This window comes from Eurypyga helias, unplaced genomic scaffold (assembly GCF_000690775.1).
Source record: "Eurypyga helias isolate BGI_N326 unplaced genomic scaffold, ASM69077v1 scaffold2822, whole genome shotgun sequence".
NCBI lineage: Eukaryota > Metazoa > Chordata > Aves > Eurypygiformes > Eurypygidae > Eurypyga > Eurypyga helias.
The window spans coordinates 837-22,997 of NW_010233931.1; the positions used below are offsets into that span (position 1 = coordinate 837).

A 22,161-nucleotide genomic window follows, 5' to 3' on the forward strand; every position below is an offset into this window, starting at 1 on the left:
GGTGAGGCACTGGAACAGGTTGCCCAGAGATGTTGTGGATGCCCCATCCCTGGCTGTCTTCAAGGCCAGGCTGGATGTGGCTTTGAGCAACCTGGTCTAGTGGAAGGTGTCCCTGCCCATGGCAGGGGGGGTGGAACTAGATGATCTTTAAGGTCCCTTCCAACCCTAACCATTCTATGATGATTCTATGATGATTCTCTATTCTCCCAGTCCCTGTCTTTGCCTTTTACAACTCAGGTGGGATGGCTTGTACTCTTGCCAGTGAAGACCAGGGCAAAAATAAGGCACTTTGACCTGTTCCATATCCTGGGAAACCAGCTCTCCCGTTTCCATCTGCAGAGGGCTCACATTTTCTCTGATTTTTTTTTTTGGTCTCCTATGTACCTATAGAAGTCCTTCTTTTATTCTCTTGGATACCACTGTGGATGTTTCCATAGAACAGATGATCAATTATGAATTAGTCTAATTTAGTAACTCACTCTGCCACTATATGATTTGAAGAGTGGGAAAGGAAGAAAGCTTCCCCATTTTAAGATCAAGAGGAAAATGGTGAATTTGACAGCTTTTAGGAAAGTAGTCAGAATACGCATGTAAACCTTGATTTACTGTTGATGGAGTCAACTGCCAGAAAAAAATATGCAACACCACCAGCTGCTTTGTGCTGGAGTGGGAATGTAAAGCAGAATTGAGCTTGCTCTTTGTTTCTTTCTGTCACCAGAGTGGTACAAAGCAGATGAAGCATACTAAGGGGTCTGCTCCTGATGGTCACTGCTCTGTTACTAGCTTGACTGTATTTGGCACCCTTCAGCAGAGCTTAGGTTTAACGTGTGTGTTTCTCCCTCAGGTAAGGAGATTCTCAGAAGCCTTCTTCTACACTGAGCACCAGAAACTCACTGTGCTCACCTTCCAGGAAGGCCTGTAAGTAACACATTAACCTTCTTCTGTCCCTGGAATGACTGAAAATACAGTTTAAAACATTTCGCAATCAAAACTAAGGTCTTTTTCTGCTGGATATGGAGCAGTTTGTTTTGAGAGAAGTCACTGTAACTGTTGATCTCCATATTGAAAAAACACTGAAATTAGTGTCAAAAGTGACTCCAAACAGGCTCCAGGAATTATTAACTTCAACATTCCTATATTCTGACAATACAATGCAGGAGAACGTCTCTCCCTATCTCTCTATTCAGTTGCAGCTGGGTGCATTTCTCTTGAGAACATATCTCCACCAACCCCATTATCCTGAGGAGAGGCAGAAATATTTTTTGATGCCTTTCTTTAATTAGCTTCCGAAACGTCACTATACCAGTTCCAGTACTGGCGCTTCTAAAGGGAAATAACTGCTGACAAGCATAAAAGCTTAATATTTAAAACTTTGCTTTTTACCATCCCTAATATACATTTTTTTGGAATAGGCAGTCATGTATTTCTTTTGGTGTTTAGTCCCACCCTACTTTCTATAGCAGAAAGAATCTTTATGCAGAAAGGAGCATTAAACAGCCAGTGCAAAGCTGTGAATGTTCACCAGATGCAGCAGCGGAGGACAGGAATGGGCAATACCACCACATTAGCTGGAGGAACCATGAGAGCGATATCTGCTTAGGACTGTTCATTAATTAACTGAGAATCAACAGTGTAAAACAGTCTAGGAAAACAAACATTGCGCTGGGCTGCATTCATAAAAATATGCTATAAAACCTTGGTAAGGTAAGTATTTCCTTCTGTTTAATAATTCTTGCTTGGAGTCACACTGAACAATATGAGGAAACAGTTTTAAAGCTACACCAGGCAAAATCTTGCCTTCAGTTTTAGCCAATGATCCAAAGAAGAGCACACGGATATAAGGAAGAAATTTTTTATGATGAGGGGGGTGAATCACTGGGACAGGTTGCCCAGAGAGATTGTAGATGTCCAACCCTGGAAACATTCAGGGTGAGTTTGGATGGGGCTCTGAGCAACCTGATCTAGTTGAAGGTGTCCCTGCTGATGGCAAAGATGTTGGACTAGATGACCTTTAAAGGTCCCTTCCAACCTAAACCATTCATTGATCCCTGAAGGCAGAGTTAAAAGAAAGATGCTAAGATTTGAATTTCTGGGTAATGAGAGATGTCTGGAATATTTGGGCACTGAAACTACTTGTCGCCAGGGGTGGACCATAACATTACCAGTGTGGAAATCTGTCTTTCGGAAGGTCATGACATCAGGTCCTGTCACAATGATGAGGCTTAAGTGAGACATCTGCTTCTGACCTAGTGCAAAGAAGAAAACGATTTTCTCAGGCTTGTCACCAGGGACATTAGGGCTGATTCAGTGTTGGTGGAAAGGGCCATGACTTCATTAGTGGATGAGTTGCACAAGGCTACCTTCTGCCAAATTAGAGCAGCAGCATGGCGGTGAGGACCCAACTATGCTCACTTAGTCCTCTCATGTCAGTTTTTAAGTGAGCTATGTACAAGGAAAAAAACATCTCAAGGTCGCGGGGTGAGGCCACAGAAACTCATGGCCTCATTCAAGCAAACATAACCCTGCAGAAGGGGAAGCCTAATTGCCTGAAGGGCTTTTATTTCTCCAGGCAGCCACAGAATTAGTCCAATTCCTACAGATACACATATTTTTTCCTCAGTGATTATCAAGGAGACTGAGTAAAAAAAAGTAAAATTGTTTACAAACTTAAATTTTGGTCTATGTAGTAAATGTGTGCCAGAGATCAGTCTCGAAGGATTTTTTTATTATTTTTACATGTGGTCTTTAATAAAATGTTGATGCTATTAATTAATACATCAGTGAGAATTTTGTTATCGTGCTGTGTTAACTAAACACCCAGGTGTTGCTGCAGGCAACAATGGGCAGTTAGCTGTTTGTGACTCCTGTCTGAGTCACTGTTTAGCAAGCAATGACTTGTTTATCTTTGAGGTAAAAATAACTGGCCTACAGGTGAGACCAAATGACAGACAGCAGCAATTATGTCCTGAAGTTGAAGTTGATATGCTGCTTGGGAAAAGTTATTTGTTTCTGAACCTAAGAATCTTCCATGTGGGCATGAGGACAGGTCAATTGAATTACAAACCTGTTGTTTGAGTTTTGCTTCATAATGTATAAAGTGTGTTTTTTCCAGTTAACTGCTACGTAATGATTACCTGCTTTTTGACAACGGTAACCTGAAACTTTGTCATTGTGCTGTCCTATGGGATCTGTGCAGAATTGCTTTCAGCTGACCATGTATGAAAAGCTTGTTTCCTACCTTTTTATTCCTTAGGATAACAGACTAATTCATCAAATAGTTGATACAAATAAAAAAACTTTGTATTTCATTTTTTTCCCCATTTTTTGAGGAAGATGCTTGCATAGGAAAACTCATCAGAACTAAAAATTATTGCTTTATTATATCATAGAATGAATCAATCACAGAATGGTTTGGGTTGGAAGGGACCTTAAAGATCATGTAGTCCCTATCCCCCTGCCATGGGCAAGGACACCTTCCACTAGATACCTGAACCCACATCCATGTGCCTGTTGGATGTCACTTTTACTGACGAAAGCCAGGTAGCATTTTACATGGGCCAAAAGATGGAAGAAGAAAGTTATTCTAGTTCTGCCAACAGGCAGTGTCTGAATTATGTGTCTTAGCGCTTCCAGATGCATACGTATGTGAGATACCATAGTGCGCTGAGGACTGGTATAAGTGAGTTAGAAGGGCTGCCATGGATCCTTCTTCGCCTTGTTCCTCCTGGTACTGCTCAAACAAATTTTCATTACTGCTTCCTGCATCTGTGTTTTGAAATCCTTGCTACAGCCAGAGTAACAGACCTCTTCTCCTAACTGGAAAGCCAGCTGAAGGGAGGACAGCAATGAGTTATGGGAGCTAACAGAGGACTGTGGCAGTGACAGGTGCAACAATTTCAAAAAGACAGAGGTTTTGCAGTGCGGGAGTGTGCAAGTTGTAGGTAACTCTAACTGGGAAGTAGAAATCATCTCACAGGAAACCAACTAGGAGCACTGTGTACAACCTGAGAGGGCAGTTATGCCTCCTCTCCTTTTAAGCACATTGCCTCCGTCCTCTGCCTACACACCCAGCTTTGCTGCCGGGCTTGCAGGAGTGATGAAAAACAGCACGGTAACTACTCAAACACCCAATTTCTTTTGTACTTTGCTGCCAGGATTCAAAGTCATGGACAGATTTCTACAGAAATTCGTAATTCAGAGTACTTCACCAGCTTGCCTCCGCTACCAGCAGAATGTCTTGACATAGATGGGGACTGGAACACTCTCCCAGTTATCTTTGAAGATAGGTACATAGACATGCCTTGCAAAGGTGAGTAAAACACCACAAAGTACAGCTTCATGAGACAGCTTGAGCTGAGGGCGGTTCACTTCCCCAGCCCAAGGTAAGTGACCTCACATCTCTTGGGCTGACTGTAGCTTGGAACAGTGTGATCCACTATGTAAAATAGGGGGTTTTTCCGTTTTCTCTAGTAGCAAACTACAGTATTTCCTGTAACTTCATATTTTTCATCTTCACAGTAAGCTCTTGAGTTACAAGCGCTGGAGGCAAAATCTAGAAAGAAAACATAATCTTTTGGATTTTTGTTACAGTACAGATTTAAAAGAAAAACAGCCCAGTGTGACATCTAGTGGTAAGAAAACTCACAACAGAAACCTTTCAGCATAAAGCGAAACAGTGTCCTTGGAAGGCAGCATTGCTTTCCCAAAAAAATTTTCTCCTAGAGTACCCAAATCAAGTTTTTAATTAAGAAATTATTTAGTTCTACAGATTTGTACTAAAACCTCATAGCCCTCGGTTCTTTTTAATTTTTACCCAAATCTTAAGATTAACAAAGAAAGAATATGTATTCATATTATGTGTGACCATAGTCTAGTGAATACAATCTGTGGTCCAAAATTTCTACTTTTCCAGAGTTATCCAGCTGCCTCATTTTTTACAATGCTCACTACAGATATTTAAACTATTAAAGTAACTGACAAGCAAGAGTTATACTATGAACAATGTCATATGACAACAGGAATACAACGGTGTGTCAGCTCTGTTTTGCTTACCTATGTTGTAGAAACTAGAAGTTTAGATACAGTTCTGCTGATGAAGGTGTATTTTATTGATATTGTCTTCCTTGTGCTAACTGTAATGGTTCAGTGAGTACAATTTTAGTTAAGTGCACTCTGACATTTGCATTTTTATATGCCTCTAATGTATGTATAATTTATATAATATAAATATACATATGTTTTTAGGTCTTACAAACACTTTTCAAAGTCCCACATCACTTTGGGTAGCTTGCTGTCTTCTCGCAGGTACCACTTCTTTTCTTTCTTTCAGATCAGAATTTGGAAGTGTTCCCAGATTTTGAGGTTCCTGGAAATACTCAGATGGATGTGATAGATAACAATGAAGATTTTACATCAAATGATGCCACTGCAGTAATGGAAGGAGACTTTGGGAAAGGTACTCTGATAATACACACAGATAGGATAAATGGGAATCCCTCCTGCATATACAGAGGTACTGAAGGTGCTGCTTATACAGCTAAGGGTTTAAACCAGCACTGCACATCTCAGGTATGTACAGACAACAAAGAAGGCCAAAGGAAACCCGAAAATATTTTTGTTTCAAGTAAGGAATCCACTTCTGACTCAGATCCAGGCAATACAGAATGCACATCGGAAGTGTTAAAAACATCTGAGGAAGTTTTATTAAAAGACATTAGACTTGCAGCGTGTGTTACCTATGAAGATATGAAACCTAGCAATAAGGATTCCCACAAAAGTGAGCCCATGTTAATTGTCAGTGCTCAGTATGAATGTGGAGCATGCAGAACTGATGGCTTGGAAGACAGGACTGAAACACATAAAACAGCTGAATATGGTCATGCTGACAATAATTTCACTTCATCTGAGCTTGCACTGAATGAATTAAGCAGTCTTGAAAAAACAGGAGATCCAGACCCCAAGACTCTGCTCCCTGTTTTGAAAGCTTTGCCCACCCACAGCTTTGAAGTGAAATTGTTCACAAAGGAGCAACGAGGTGAGGAGTGTGAAGAATTTACCCTGATGTCAGGGGTTATAAAAAGATCCTCCTCTATAATATCTGATTCAGGCATTGAAAGTGAACCAAGTTCGGTGGCATGGTCTGATGCTCGTAGCCGGGCACTGGAACTGCCCAGTGATCGAGAGATCCTGCACCACTTGGTACGAAGACATGCTATCCACCGAAATTCCCTGGAGGGTGGCCACACAGAAAGCAATACCAGCTTGCCCAGTGGGATCCAAGCATCACTCACGTCCATTAGCTCTTTGCCCTTTGAGGAAGAGGAGAGGGAAGTGGAGCTTACCAAGCTGACCAAATCTGTCTCAGCTCCTCAGATCAGTAGCCCAGAAGAGCCTGCAGATGAGGTGGATATATCTAAACACAGTGAAGGAACCTCAGGAGATTCAGGAGGAAACTTGAAAAGTTATATGGAGGCAGAGGGCGTAGATGGGCAGTTGGCCCTGGACTTTTCTGGATGCCAACTAGAACCAAGAGGACATACCAAACCCTCTGTCAAACACAGTAACATTGAGTTACAAGGGGAGGAGGAGAAGGAAGGTATTCCAAAGACTTACTGTAGTTTGGAAAGTGCAAGACTACCCATTTGTCCAAAGCAGCTCAGAGATAATGCTTCTGAATTCCAGTCACTGGACAGCACTTCTGAGAGCAGCTTAAAAACACCAAGGGCTTGTAATTACTTGGACAAAAATATAGAGAAGTTTGATACATGCGTCAAGGATCCAAAGGATAAAATGAAGCCAAATGGTTTAAAAATACAACAAGGCTTTTACTCCAATAGCGGAACTTCAGGAGAGGAGAGTTTCTCAGAAAGCATAAAGCTGATACCTGATTTTTGCTATCCTGTTCCAGCTCCTTCAGAGACCTCAGCTGAATTTGGCTCAGTGCAAGCAGAGCGTGGTAGCTCTCTTGCTGATGAGAGCCCGGCAGTGTATGCAGAAATGCATGGGTTACAAGAAATTGAGCTCAATGACTCACCTGCCTCGTCAGACCCTGCTGCAGCTTCCCACCTGGCTGAATATCCTCAGGAACCTGAGAGCCAAGAGGATAAACTCGTGGCTAATGGCAACGGGTTTCATTCAGCGACGGAAGGAGTAGCACTGGAAAGCAGAAAGGCTGTTGATGTGGTTAACCTGTCTGTCTCTTGCACAGCCACCTGTCTTCCCTTTTCTTCTGTGCTCAAGGAGACACCTGCTATGGTCGGCTCCTCTGCAAAGCAGGCTGCATTCCCCATCACACGTCAGCCTCTGGGCTCTTTTGGAGTTGCCTCTTCTAATTCAGATGAGGTGGATGAAGAGACCAATGAAAGGATGCTGAAGTAAGAATGCCTAATTAGTTCATTAATGTTGTTACAGTGCCAAGAGACCTGAAAAAGTTCAGGGCCCTCATACAGTAAGCATAGGGTAAGATTGCATTCAGAGACATCCAAAAAAATCCAAATAAACAAATGGTTTATATAGAATAATCCCAGAGAGACTGGCATCATCAAAGACACTAGGTCCTTAATCCTCACGAGCATCAGTAAGATTCAAATATCTAAATAGTCTTTAAAATCTGGCCCTCCTTCATGAGGTCAAGATTACACAGACTTGGGTATTGATCTCAGATAGTCAGTTCACTATGGTAGTGCCATAGCTTGTTTTTCTCTTCTGCTTAAGTAAGTACACCCATTAGCTAAACTATGAAATGGGAACACAGATTGACTGGTAGGGTCTCTTCTCAAACTGAAAAAATGGGAGAATTGGCATCCTGCGTAGCTGGAGAAGAGGTATTATTTTTTTCCTTGCTTCATTAGCCATGGCAAAAGTGCCTCACCGTGGCCTTGATTTCACAGTGGCCCATTTCAAAGACTGACATACCAGCACCTGTATTCTTCTGTATTTTGGTGTCTCTGCTGAGGGAAAACAGCAGCATGGGAATTTCTCAACCTGTTCAGCTGCGCCAAATGTTGGCTGTCTTCTGCATGTGCATTAATTTTCTACCCAAGGCCTTTTTGGTGTTTTTTGAAAGCATCTTGAGCTTCATTTTATAGATCCTTCTGTAATTCCTGCTTAATCTCAGAACAAAATGTGTTCCTTCTTTGTGAAGGAAAATATTTAAGCATGTGTTCTCACACATGGCCTCCAGGTCCATGGACCAAATGCTAGATTTGTGTTCCTTCAACGTCAGCAGGGCTGATGTAACTAATTGCTCACCATTATATCAAGTAGTTGTCCCATACTTTAAAGGTTTATATCTCCTAGCCTGGTCCATCTCAGTTTTCTACCTAATTCTACACTTACGGTTATTAATTCCTAAAATCTCTGGATAAGTTTTGCTAAGTCAAAAAGGCATTAAAGAGTTTGGCATCTTCAGACAAAAGAACGCTTCAGGGTAAGTTCATATGTCAAATTTTAGACCTTGAGAAGGAAAGGGGCTAGCTTAATTCTTTCAACACTGAGCTGCTCTTTCTTTTAGCTGCTCAATGTTTTCTAAAGAATCCGAAACCAAACCAAACCAAAAATATGTACTATATAAAGTTCATCCTTTTACTCCACAGTCTGAGGAATGGGGACAGCACCTTCTACCTGTCTATAAATGCTAGTAAAATAATACCTTTTGCATTTCAGTATTTATAAGGCTAATGACATCGTTAAAATCCAAAATTGCTGTCTGTATCTTATCCTCATTGTTATGGGTCAGCAGAAGATTTTTTGCAACTTCTTCATTCATTTGGCAGGTGTGAGGTGAAAAAAGACTTTAGCCATTCCCTTTATGCAACCAAATCATTCAGAAACAGATTTTCTTCCTTGCATCTTGATTTCTCTCAATCAGAGTAGATAAGGAGTTGTATCCAGGTCTCTACTTGAAAGTGGCAAACATAACTCCTTGCAAATGCCAGCCTCCTCGTTTCTAGTTTGAAGGTTTGTTGTTGAACACCTTGTTCTATTGTGATTAATTAATGTATTCTCCAGTTTTTATCAGGCCAAAGAAAAATTTAAAAAAGAAATGAAGATTGAAGGATTTCTGTACAGTGACTTATCTGTACTAGCTTCTGATATCCCCTATTTTCCACCAGAGGAAGAGGAAGAAAATTTGGAAGACGGAATTCATCTGGTTGTCTGTGTCCATGGATTGGATGGTAAGGCTGGAGGAATTGCTGTTTGTATGCCATTTTGGTGTAAACAGGCAGATGGTCAACAAGTATGAAAAAGGGAAGAGTCTGAGGAAAGTATTTATCTTATCTAAGCATTTAGTTCTTATTATGTTATTCAGTCCATTATAATAAAGGGTCTAGGAGATTATTAAATATTTGTTTTAAAAAATGAATGCTGCAACTATTTTTGTTGTTGCTGTTTAAACACAATTCTACACCAAAATACCTCAGTCATTCTGTGTACAGGAGGAGTGCTTCACAATAACTGTTTTTGTCTTTCCACAGATTCTTGGTGTTTTGCTATATGTCACCCAGATGAAATAATTATTTAACTCCCTCAAACACTGTTATAGGGTAGATAGTAGCCAGCTTTAGAAAGTGACACAATAGATACCATTATTCACTGCAGCAGAAGCATGGCCTGGAATTTTTTACTATATGCTTTTGAAGCTGAAAGCAGATATATTGAACTTGAAACTTCTCTTGACAAATAGTTAGTATCAATGAGAAAGGTGTAGACTGTAACCTTCAAACTGCAGAGAAAGAGGAATACAGACTGAAATCTCAGGCATTCTCTGAAATCTCAGGCATTCTCAGAAAGGTGGGAAACACTGGCTCAAGCAAGGACCGTTTGCCATTCAATATCTCAGTGCAGTAATGGTCTTCTCATGAGCTGGAGATAACTCCTTCTTCAACAAAACATTTCAGAAGACACTGGAATTTCCTAGTATGGAATGGGGTATCTCCTAAAATATTAGGAGCCTGACAATATTCCAGCACTACCTCTTATCATGAGTACATAGAGGCAGGCTACATCTGAAGGCACAGCCCTCTAGCACATGTGCTGAGGTCCCTGGCATGGCTGTGGTGTCCCCATGGGAGTCTCACCAGCTGTGAAGGTGGAAGGACAGACCTCTCAACATTTTGTCTTTTTGTCTTACTCTTGCTGTTCATCAAACAGGGGACAGAGTTATGCCAGACCTGATCTTTGCCTTTTCTTCCCCACCACTTAGGCAGTCCCTGGCACCAAGAGGTGAGGTCCAGCCCCACCTTCTGCAAGCTGTGGGTATTCTTGCTCTCCCTCTGTTTCAGCATGATCTTATGGTGTGGTGAGCTCTCTCAGCAATGGTTAGCAAGAACACCCTGGTGTCTTATTACCTTTTTCTGTTGAATTACATCTTTTAAAGTACCATTTTTTTTTTTCTAGGTAACAGTGCAGATCTGCGGCTGGTAAAGACTTTTATAGAACTGGGACTCCCTGGTGGAAAACTGGACTTCCTAATGTCTGAAAGAAATCAGGTAGTACAGAGCTAATTTCTGTCTTCTTTTAGATCTGCTGCAAGCTGTAGACATTGATGAAACAGGGCCTTCAGTAAAGACTTTTCACCAGTTGAATGAAGCAAAAGCACTGGGGAGTTCAGGAAATCTTATGTAGTATTTAGTGCAAAGGCCTGGTTTTGTTCCTGTGTAGTTTGATAGGGTGTTCAAACCCACCAGAAAATATTCCTGGTATTAAAGTCAAAGGCAATGACATTAGCACTTATAGGACTAGACCTTAAAAGAAGAAAATTGATTTATCCTGTTAGTTGGAAAGCTTTGCATCCTGGTGCGTCCACCTTTTGGATGCCAGGCAACACAGCACCAATGGAAAGCAGCAAGCTTAGTGATGCTAAGCCTTGTGGAGGATGTGGAATATCCAGCAGGTTTTGTCAACTTCCTTTGATGAATCAACCATTGCTTCTTCTGTTGTAATGTTTGTGAGATTTATTTCCCTGAATGATGAAGAAAAGTCTTCTGGAAAAATTCATTGCTACTCTAGGCACAGAAACAGAAATGAGTTCTGTGCTTTACTCTGCAATGAACTCATATTTATGACACAAAGGCCTAACTTTATGCACACAATAAGGATTTCCAGTGCCCGGTCAGAAACATTATTCCGATATATGAGCAGCTGAGTAACTTGAATCAAAACTTTACAACCTTCTTTGTTCAACAACTTTTATAGTTTGAAGTGGCCAGTTGATGTTAGTCTGTGAACCTGCCACCTTCCAGCGCACATCTCTATCAGCAGCAGACCTCCACAGTGAACGTAAGCAAGATGAAATTAATGAGGAGAACACTTCAGACTTGCATCAAAGCTTCTTCTCATGCTTTCAGAAAATGAAACATCTTGCAACATCTCTAATATTATCCAGAGCCCATAATGGGAGCTTATAGTATGGGAAAATGAAGAATTTCCCATGGCACTAGAAATAGAACCCATGTCGTTTGATATTATTTGGATGCTGTAAAGCATCCTGCCAAACTTCTTTTTCCCTGCTCTGAGAACCACACTGAAAATGACCCAAGAAATCAGTCATTTAGTTGAAGTTTTCCTTATAGAGGAAAATACAAATCACGGGTTTTTTTAAGCATTAATTTGTGATACACTTGATAAACTCAATCAGGCTGAGATGATACTAAAGGATGGAGATATAACCAAGTGAAATATGACTCTTCATGTGTTTTGTTTATGATTAATGTTTGGGCTGATATTCTTGCACTTGTAAACGACCTGAAAGATTTGGGATAATGAGTCTAGGAGGAAATCGTTAATTATCCATGCAGACAAAACAAACAGGCGGAAGGTTAGTGGACTGTTTGTAGTTTATGTGAACATTTATTTTAAGGCCTTATTGCAAATTGAATATGCTTATGTTTTCCTTTGCAAGAGCTGCAATTAGCAAGATGAGTCGTGTCAGAAAAGCATTAATTACTTGTATGTTTGCTCTGAATAGCTGTTCCAACATTTGATGATTGTTTTTGTGGCATCTCATTAGTTATGAATCTGATTTAGAGTCCTGTTGGATTGCCAAATGACACAGTTCTGAATAAGATCTGTCTGTAATTGTATAGACTGGACGATATATTGTTTGTTTTATTGTATCACAACTGGCAGTATTGTCGCAAGCGACAAATCGTTTGCCGCTCTGTAGGACTCATTCTCTTGCTGATAACTGTTGAATAAAAAACACACAGCATTTCATTAAGATGGCCAAATAATTTTGTGATTACATCCTTAGCATCAGCATAACCCATGTGTCAGTGTATAATGCTGTAAACTATTTTATCATAGTAATCTTTTAAAACCTAAATGCCAAGAGCTTTTTTCCCATGTGCAGAGTATGGTATCTAGAGCAACTAAGCATTAGTAGTTCTCATCAGAGTCAAGTCAGGCTGATTTAAGATCATACTTATGACTCTGGAATCACTCTAATATCGATAATCTTAGGAAATTGTAGGTCCATGTTTATCCTATCATGACACAGGCCAAGGTTAGAGGCACAGTTGGTAGAGAAAAAGAGGCAACAAAAGGAGGTAATTTAATCCCCTTAAAATATAAATTTTCTTCTAAACGGCCCTATTTCTATGCATTACGAAGTGTAGGGTTACTCTAGTCATAACTCAAATTCTCAGATTGTCGCCAAGCTAAAAGGCATAATATAGCGTTAAAGAGATCCTATGAAAGAAAATATTGACTTATCTAAGAGCCCCTTGAAGACAGTGAAAGCCTGCTTGGACTTTAACAATGAGACCCACAGTGACCCATAGTATTGCTGTTACTGTTGATGCTTGTGAAAAAGAAAATATTTGTCTTGTGCAAGTTTGCAAAATTAGTTGGAAGCTATTTGCTAATAAACTGAAAGTGAAACTTCAGGACTCTGTTTTCAAGGAGAACTTCATTTCTTAGAGGACCTGGAGACTGAAAAAAATCCACACCCCACTCCCCCTCTTTACTTCCCCAAGCATGTATAAAGGAAATTTTGACGAGTTATTATGTTTCTGCTTGCATTTTACTTTCAAAATAACTCAGTCTGCAGTAAGTGCAATATATTTTAATTCACCAAATCGTTCTATTTTTCACCAGACTGATACCTTTGCTGATTTTGATACAATGACTGACCGATTATTGGATGAAATTATTCAGCATATCCAGTTGTACAACCTCTCCATATCCCGAATAAGGTAAACGTTCTGACAGTTAATGGTCTGTAACTCTTTGAGTTACATGAGCAACATTCAGTGAAATTAGCTTTTCCAGAAGTGCCCTGTGTCAAAAGCCGTTGAATCAGTGAGGTGACTTTTTACATTGTTACAGATAAAAGAGTATCTACAAGGCTGAAAAAAATGAGAAAAGATAACTAAAGGATGTTACTGAAAGCCCTGATACAGTCCTCTCAAGAGCAATTTATGCCACCCTCATGTTTAATTTAAATAAAATACCAATGGTTTTTGTCTTAATGTAATTCTTTCTTTCCCAACAGTTTTATTGGGCATTCCCTTGGTAACGTCATCATTCGATCTGTACTAACTCGCCCCAGGTTTCGCTATTACCTCAACAAATTACACACCTTCCTGTCCCTCTCTGGGCCTCACCTGGGAACCCTTTACAACAACAGTACCTTGGTTAGTACAGGTAAGAGTTGATGCGAAAGCCATGGCTGGCTGCAGTCCATGGCAGAGTACATGAGAACGCAGCATATGGAGGTAGCAATAAATAGTAACAACATGACTTGTACACTGAATTTGTGGAAAATATTTGCTGAAGGCTTCAAACCCACACATAAAAAATTGCAATGAAAGGAGCTTTCAGCGTGTACTAGAAGGTCCAGAACACTGCTCCCTGGAAAACCCAAGGGTATGCAGCAGTGAGAGATGACCTTGCTCCTACTGTATTTTACACTTCACTGTATACTGCCAATAAAACGAGGCATCTCCAAGTCTGAAGAAGACACTTATGGAGCTATGGAATGGAATGTCCTACAGTTTAGCCTTCCTAAATGTTTATGCTACCAGGTCATGGATAATCCAGTGAGACCCTTAGTCCTTTTTGCCTCTTCATTAGCAATACAAAAGGAAAAAAAGACATATTGAGTTACAGCGCTACCCTTACTGTAAGCACGTCTTTAATCCCCTTGGTTGATAATTAGCAATCAGGATAAAAATATGCACTGATTTTCATTCCAGGTCTTTGGCTCATGCAGAAGTTAAAAAAGTCAGGGTCACTCTTGCAACTGACCTTCAGGGACAATGCGGACCTGCGCAAGTGTTTCCTCTATCAGCTCAGCCAAAAAACAGGTGAGTAGAACTTGATGTGGCTGTGTAAATATTAAGGGCCATTCCAAAGGATTATATTGGATTGCCATGTCCTCCAGAGAATATCTGCTTCTTTCTTTAAACATTCTTGCTTTTGAGAAGGGCTGATCTGTATAAAATCTAGTATCTATTTTATCTGTGTATTTTTCTGTGCCATTTATAGGTGAATATATTTGCCAAAGAGTTCGCACCAAATAAGATATCCATGCTGTAGTAAAAATGCACCTAAGCTTATATTCTGCAAGCAAGAAATATCATTCTTGACACACCAGGCCAGGCCACCATTGCTTAATTTATGCTATGACATGAAAACCATTTTTCCTTCTTTATTATTTTTTTTCAACTTTGACATCTCTTGTCTCTAGGAAATATGACACAGAGATGAAGAGCGAATTTTATTCATGTCTGTTGTTACACCTTTGTATTACAGAGAGAGATGTATGGACTAACATTGGGAAAATGTCTAAATAGAGATGTTTTTACTCCTGCCTTGAGCTGTCATGAATGAATGAAATAAATCAGGCTTTCCTTAAATAAAAGAAAGCAAGCATGATCCTTCTGTTCAAGCATATGTTTTCTTTTAAGAGTTAATTTTAATATTTTGTGTGAACAAACTGTTATTACGTACATAGTCACGAGGTCACTGCTTGATATTTAATTTTTTTCTCATACTTTGGGACATTGCTAATAGGAAACATAGACAATGTTAAGATAAATATAACTTCTTAATTCTTGGTCTGACAGACATAGAGCTGTTCCTTGATTTTATGAACACACTGAATGACATAATCAATGAGACGAACCTGCTGTATCTTGGCATTATTTGAATTTCTTTATTTTAATTTTCTCTTTGATTCCCTGCCTCTCATTTCTATGCAGTATAGTTGATGTCTGCTTTACTACTGTCATGTTTAAATAAAATTGGGTCTACATAGGAAGCTTACATCATAAATTACCATCCAAAGAATTCCCAAGCATGCGTTGTTTGTCAAAGTGCTTCACTGTTTGTTAGCTTGCTAGAGATCTAATGAGCTACAAAAGAAGGTATTACTGAACCCGAAAATCACAGAATGTTAGGGGTTGGGAGGGACCTCCAGAAATCATCTAATCCAAAGCCCCCCTGCCAAACCAGGTTTACCTAGAGCAGGTTGGACAGGAAAGCATTCAGGCAGGTTTTGAATATTGCCAGAGAAAGAGACTCCACCACCTCTCTGGGCAGCCTGTTCCAGTGCTCTGGCACCCTCAAAGTAAAGAAGTTTTCTTCATATTGAGATGGAATTTTCTGCATTCCAGTTTGTGTCCATTGCCCCTTGTCTTGTCGCTGGGCACCATTGAAAAGGTTATGGCCCCATCCTTTTGAAATCCACCCTTTAGATATTTATAAGCATTGATAAGACACGCTCTCAGTCTTCTCCAGCATAAACAGATGCAGCTCACAGCCTTTCCTCATAAGAGAGGTGCTCCATTCCCTTGATCATCTTTGTAGTCTTCTGCTGGGGTTTCTTCAGTAGTTCCCTGTCATTCTTGAACTGAGGAGCCCAGAACTAGACACAGTACTCCAGGTGTGGCCTCACTAGGGCAGAGAAGAGGGAGAGGATAACCTCCCTTGACTTTCTGCCCATGCTCTTTTTAATGCACTCCAGGATATCTTTGGCCTTCTCGGCCACTGTGCACAGTGCTGGCTCATGGTCAACTGATTGCTCGCCAGGACTGCCAGGTCCCTCTCTGCAGAGCTGCTTTCCAGCAGGTCAACTACTCAACCTGTACTGGTGCATAGGGTTACTCCACCTCAGGTGCAGGACCCTGCACTTGCCCTTGTTGAACTTCATCATGTCTCTCTCCGCCCAACTCTCCAGTCTGTCCAGGTCTGACCGTATGGAGGCACAGTCTTCTAGTGTATCAGCCCCTCCTCCCAGTTTTGCATCATCAGCAAACTTGCTGAGGGTACACTCCATCTCCTTGTCCAGGTCATTGATGAATATGTTAAACAGGACTGGACCCAGTACCGACCACTGAGGAACCCTGCCAGCCACAGGCTTCCAGTTAGACTCAGCACTCCTGATCACAACCCTCTGAACTCTGCTGTTCAGCCAGTTCTCAATCCACCTCACTGTCCACTCATCTAACCCATAATTCCTAAGCTTACCTATGAGGATGTTCTGGGAGACAGGGTCAAAAGCCTTGTTAAAGTGGAGGTAGACAACATCCACTGCTCTCCCCTCATCACCCAGCTAGTCATGGCATCATAGACGGCTATCAGATTGGTGAAGCATGATTTCCCCATAGTGAATCTATGTTGACTGCTGCCGATAACCTTCTCTTCCTTTACATGCTTAGAGATGACAACCAAGATGAGCTGTTTCATCACCTTTCTAGGGGTGGAGGTGAGGCTCACTGGCCTGTAGTTTCCTGGGTCTTCCTCTTGCCCTTTCTGAAGACTGGCATGACGTTTTTTCCAGTCCTCAGGCACGTTTCCTGTTCTCCATGACCTTCCAAATAACATCTGCCAGCTCCCTCAGCACTCGTGTTCATCCTATCAGGGCCTATGGATTTGTACATATCAAGTTTGCCTAGATAATCTCTAACCTAATCCTCCTTGACCAAGGGAGGGTCTTCCTTTCTCCAGCCTCTCTTTCTTACCTCCAGGGTCTGGGGTTCCTGAGGGCCAGCCTTAGAAGTAAAGACTGATTTAAAAGGTCCCTGCAAAAGCAGAAAGCAGAAATTTAAATGTGAAGAGGGTTGTCTGTAAAGTCAGAATCATCCAGGTAGATGTTTAGTCAAAAAATCTGAAGCAGGTAGGTCCAGATCTGAACATAGGAGTCAAAACAGAGGTGTCCCTACTCTAGCACCTTGCTCACAAAAGCAGTTGAGAGAACCTGCAGAGGGAGAAATATCAGAAAGAATATTGTGCCTACTTGCCCAGATAAGTCTTTAAGCCTCCAGCAATTTCTGACTTTCTTCTTAAAGTAGAAGTCTCTGCTACTTTTCAATCTCTTTAAATGTTCTTGTGCTTATCTTAAAAGAAAAAAACAAAAATTATTCCCTATGGATTTTTTTCACATAAGATTTTAGATATGGTAGCACTCACTGATCTTCTCCTACCTTCTACCCCACGCTGAAATCACAAGAAGAAAATAACACCCACTTTCAGCCAGGCTTAGTAAAGGCAGACGGCAGGACTCTTCTTTGTGGTTGTTATGGTCAACTCCTCTATGAAAATCAAAGGATGTGGTTCTGGGCCCTTTTCCCATTAGGGGGACTGAAAGATGAAGGTCAAATGCAGAGCTCTTCTGTGTTCAGGATATGCTCTGAACTAGCAGACTAGATCATCCATGTTCATTTTTCCACTTCTCCACTGAATGTGGGTGATGAAGGGCTCAAGAGACCAGAGACAGGGCAAACAGCAGTAGCTTGTTTCTGTTACCAAGCAGTGACTTTATTGTCTCCAGGGAAGAGGGAAGATTCCTAGTTTCTAGTCCATGTACTAGCAGTGTGCATTTATCAAGGGACTGCTGAATGCAGGGACTGGAATCCCAAGCCTCCCTCAACACTGACGTAGCAGTATGACATCATAGCAATGAAGTTGGTTCCTCTTCTCCTCCCTCTCTCTAATTTGTTAGAAAAATGTACTCATTAGATGTGTTATTTTTGATTATGATCCCTGTTCTTGTGAACACTTACGACCAGAACGACCCATTGACCATAGTGGGGCTGTACATGTGTTTCTGATGTTTAGAGGCATAAATATTTTCAAGATTAAGATTTTAATCAAACACTTTTGTCAGCTATTCTTTTTTGTTGTTGACATACAGTTAACCTATAGGAGTGTTGATAAGTAGCAAGTAGTTTGCAGAAGCAGCAGAAATGAGTTTAGACTATTTTATTATAACCTATTTTACACTAAATTTTTGAATGTGTTTGAAGTAGTAATGCTGACACTATGTATTTTCATCGCTGTGCATCATTGTGATAATGTATTCAATGCATTTGCCACAGGTCTTCAGTACTTTAAAAATGTTGTGTTAGTGGCCTCACCCCAAGACAGATATGTACCCTTTCATTCAGCAAGAATAGAAATGTGCAAAAACGCACTTAAAGACAGACACACAGGTATGTTTAAGATCCTTTCTATATTTACCAAGCTGTTGAAGAATTGGGGTTTTTTTGTGTAACTGAGGTCGTTGCATTAGATGGGTTTTTCATCAGCATGATGAAAACTCAACTGTTTACTTGATAAAGAAGAAAATGTTCTCATCCCATAGCAAATGGTGGAAATCAAGAAAAGAAGTTCAAAACAAGCTCTTTGATGAAAACAAATTTCAGTCAGGTCATAATGAAAGGTTTCTTACTGTTTCTTCCTCTTCCCTCTAATTTATTTTTTTAAAGTGATGGTAATATAACTAGGTCTTGACAATATTTTTTTGTAGTCTACTGGATTACTAGTTCTGTCTTACCTTTGTTTCACATAATGAAATCTCTCTCAGCACATTCAAACTCAGGGGCTTTACCCTCTGTTTTCAAGTGTTTGGACAATTGCCAGATGATTTAAGTGACAGATATAAATTCATATTGGTTTTTAATAAAATCTGTAAAACAGATCAGGGCTCATGCCATCAGAGGCCTAACCTTCCTGTGAGTTCACACTGCGTGTTGTCCCAAATATTGCGTTTGTTACTAGCAGTATCCCTTATTTATAAAATATTTTATGGCTTCAGTTTGATACCACTTCCAGAAATAATGTTCAGTGTAATTTCATACCCATTTTACACATGTCATTACCTAGAAATGGAGGTATTTCTTGGTAGTAGAAAGAGACACCCAGGTGTAATCATCAGTATGGTTACCTTCACAAAACTATCTAAACTACAGCTCTTTCTATCCTACCTCAGATATGGACTAAAAGGTAATTTTCTCACTCTTTGTTCCAGTGTTTTTTCCTCAGGAAGCTGTTTGACCAACAGGAGGTGGATATATATTCAGTGTAAATAATTTAAAAGTATAAGTTTTCTAATCCATTGTAGTTGCCCTATAAATTCCTCAACTACCTGCATGATGTCCTTCCTGTATTAGATTCCTCAGAGAAACCCAAACGGATCTCTATGTCTTGCCAGACCATTTGCATTGGTATTCACAGGCATTGTCAGTCCCACTGAGGAAGAAATGAGACCAAATGCTGAGGAGTGTCCCACTCTTCATGCCAGCATCTTCAGCAGACTTCTTTGGATGGCCAGTGCCTCCATTAGATTAAAAGCATACTGGCACTTGGCGAGTCTTTGAAATGGACTCCTATCTTGCATTTTGACTTTGTTTCTATTTTCCTTCTCATTGCGACTGTAATTAAATGATACTGGAAGGAAAGGGGATCTAGAAGCTTTGTCATGTAGGTGTGACTTCTAAACTCTTTTACAGGTCCTGTTTATGCAGAAATGATTAACAACCTGCTCCAGCCTTTGATTGGGGCAAAGGACTGCACTTTGATCAGACACAACGTGTTCCATGCTCTGCCAAACACCGCCAACACATTGATAGGCCGAGCTGCCCACATTGCTGTGCTGGACTCTGAACTTTTCCTGGAGAAGTTTTTCCTTGTGTCAGGACTCAACTACTTCAAATAGTTCCTCAAGTATGGGGTAATAGAGGAAAAACTTTTCATTGACGGGAAGAGAATCCCTTAGCCAAAAGAGTACAGTGTTAGAAATGAGATCAGGTGGGACTTTCAAACTCTTAATTTCAGTTTCTGTTTTAGAGAATAAAGTGCTATGGCTTTAAAGCATTCAAGCTTCCAAATATTGGTGCTTTTGGAAGAAATAAATATTCCTCTTCAGTTTCTGTGTTCTTTGTCCACATAAAGACAGTAGCCACTTCTGAAGTACATAATCAGAACAAGAAGGCTAATTCTTTAAATGTGATTGGACCAATATGATTCCCATTTCTCCTGAATATTAACCCTGGAACTTGGCTGTCCTTGATTTAATGCATATTTCCATATTAACAAAGCTATACATTTGTAGCACTTTTGGGTACTTAACACAGGAGAAAAACATATATGAACTCAGGTTAAAGCCTCCTTTGTGATGAACGGAGAAGTCTGAAAAATATCATGAAAATTTCAATGTTTCCATTTGTTGAAAGAAAATATTTGGATGGTTCTGTCACTGGTAATAATTTGCCACATATGTACATTCAAATAATGGAAATGAGTGCCATATTTAACATAGAATGAAGAAATCTAGGTATTTGTCTTTTAAACAAAAACAACATTAAGTTGGGAAGAATTTTGTTTGAGTTAAAATCTGCCAAACCAAGAGCAGTCTATTGCATTACTTTATATTACTTAAATATCAGTGGCATTTGCTAACTTTTCTTCTGTTTGCATTTATAGAGGATCATTGTTGTGCTTGTTACAACCTTAGAGGTACGATTTTTACTTTTACATTTGTATCTAAGTATATTTATCCCAACAAATTTTTATTTTTTTAAAGTTTATTACTCTGATATGAAATTCAAAATCTAGCCAGTAATACACCTAAAAATCCCAATGAGATGAAAATAAGCTGAAGACATAGACCACTAATCATTCTGGAAAACTTAAAAAAATATAAGGTTGTCTTCTTAGATACCTCTGCAATGATCTATTAATGCTTTACTAATGTCCATTTGCAGTGCTGTATACAGTCCTAATTATTATATGGGTACAGCTGGTTGAAACATTTAAAACTTTATTCATACAAAGATATTCAATTGGTCTCACAGGTTTGGAAAAAAAAACTTTTTTTTTTTTTAGCTTCAGTTTCAATTTTTAATTAAAATTTTTATCAGAAGTTTTCAGATTTAAAGTGAAAAATCTCAATAAATTTCTATACATTTTCATAACATTTTGATAGATTTTCAATGTCATACCAGTTTTTTTCAAAAAACAGAAAGTGAATAATTCTTCACAATTATTTTTGTTTGGAAAGAAGGCAGTTTTTTAATGCAAACATAATTTGTTTAGAAACATAAGTGACCACCCCCCTATAGCTTCTGAAAAAACTATTAAAAAAATCACAAAGTAGATTTTCAGTGTCAAGACTCTCAGCAGTAAATTTAGATCAAGATTGTGGAGATTTTTGCAATAAGAGAGCTTAAAAAATTAAAATCCTTGCAACCACAAAGAAATATTTGTACATGCAAAAAGTAAAACTTTTTTTTTTTTAAATTTGTTTGCTAATTAGCTCATGAAAAGGGTTGGTAGCAGACTGGTCAAGACTGCCAAAGAACAAGGTTGGTTTGATAATATAAGCATGTATTCAAAATAGAAAGGAGAAAGAAGAAATATGCAAAAGTATGAGATTAAGATCACCCGAAAATAGGAAGGTATATTGCACCTAAAAACCATCTGCTCCTCAAAAGAACAGAAATTATATAGAAACCATTACATGGTTTATTTCAATATTGACAAGTTTGTTTTTTTTTTTTTTAAATGAAATAATACCTCATTACTTGGATTAAATAGGTAGGTACTATTTTATCTTTTTTTTTCTTTTTTTTCTTTTTTTTTTTTTCCCTCTTTTATAAACTTACATTTTAAATCTAAAAGCCAGATTCACCCTGTTAACAAATAAAATCTGTCAGGAATCAAAGAGCTTCTGGTTCCTGCTTCTTGTTTGGAAAGTCTTTATCAGTTTTTGGCCCCAACATTTTAGTGTCAGCAGCACTTACACGTAACAGCATACTTCTTTGGTAAATTGTTTACAGGGTTTTAAATATAATGGGGTATGTAGGTTAAACTGTTATACAGTGTACTGGTTTTGACCCACAGACATGGGCTTCTAAGGAGTATGTCAAAACCAAC

General features: G+C 39.5%; 1 protein-coding gene across 1 annotated transcript; it reads left to right on the forward strand.

Annotated features, from left to right (window-relative positions):
• Window positions 1-844: 844 nt before the first annotated feature.
• On the forward strand, window positions 845-19,942 carry FAM135B (family with sequence similarity 135, member B; the record flags this gene model as incomplete). Its single annotated transcript, XM_010161855.1, has 10 exons — window positions 845-918; window positions 4,155-4,309; window positions 5,330-7,373; window positions 9,010-9,176; window positions 10,399-10,490; window positions 13,099-13,196; window positions 13,496-13,647; window positions 14,199-14,309; window positions 18,324-18,437; window positions 19,737-19,942. Coding segments are annotated over 10 exons (3,213 nt in total), but the record flags the coding sequence as incomplete, so codon positions are not given.
• Between the last annotated feature and the right edge of the window lie 2,219 nt (window positions 19,943-22,161).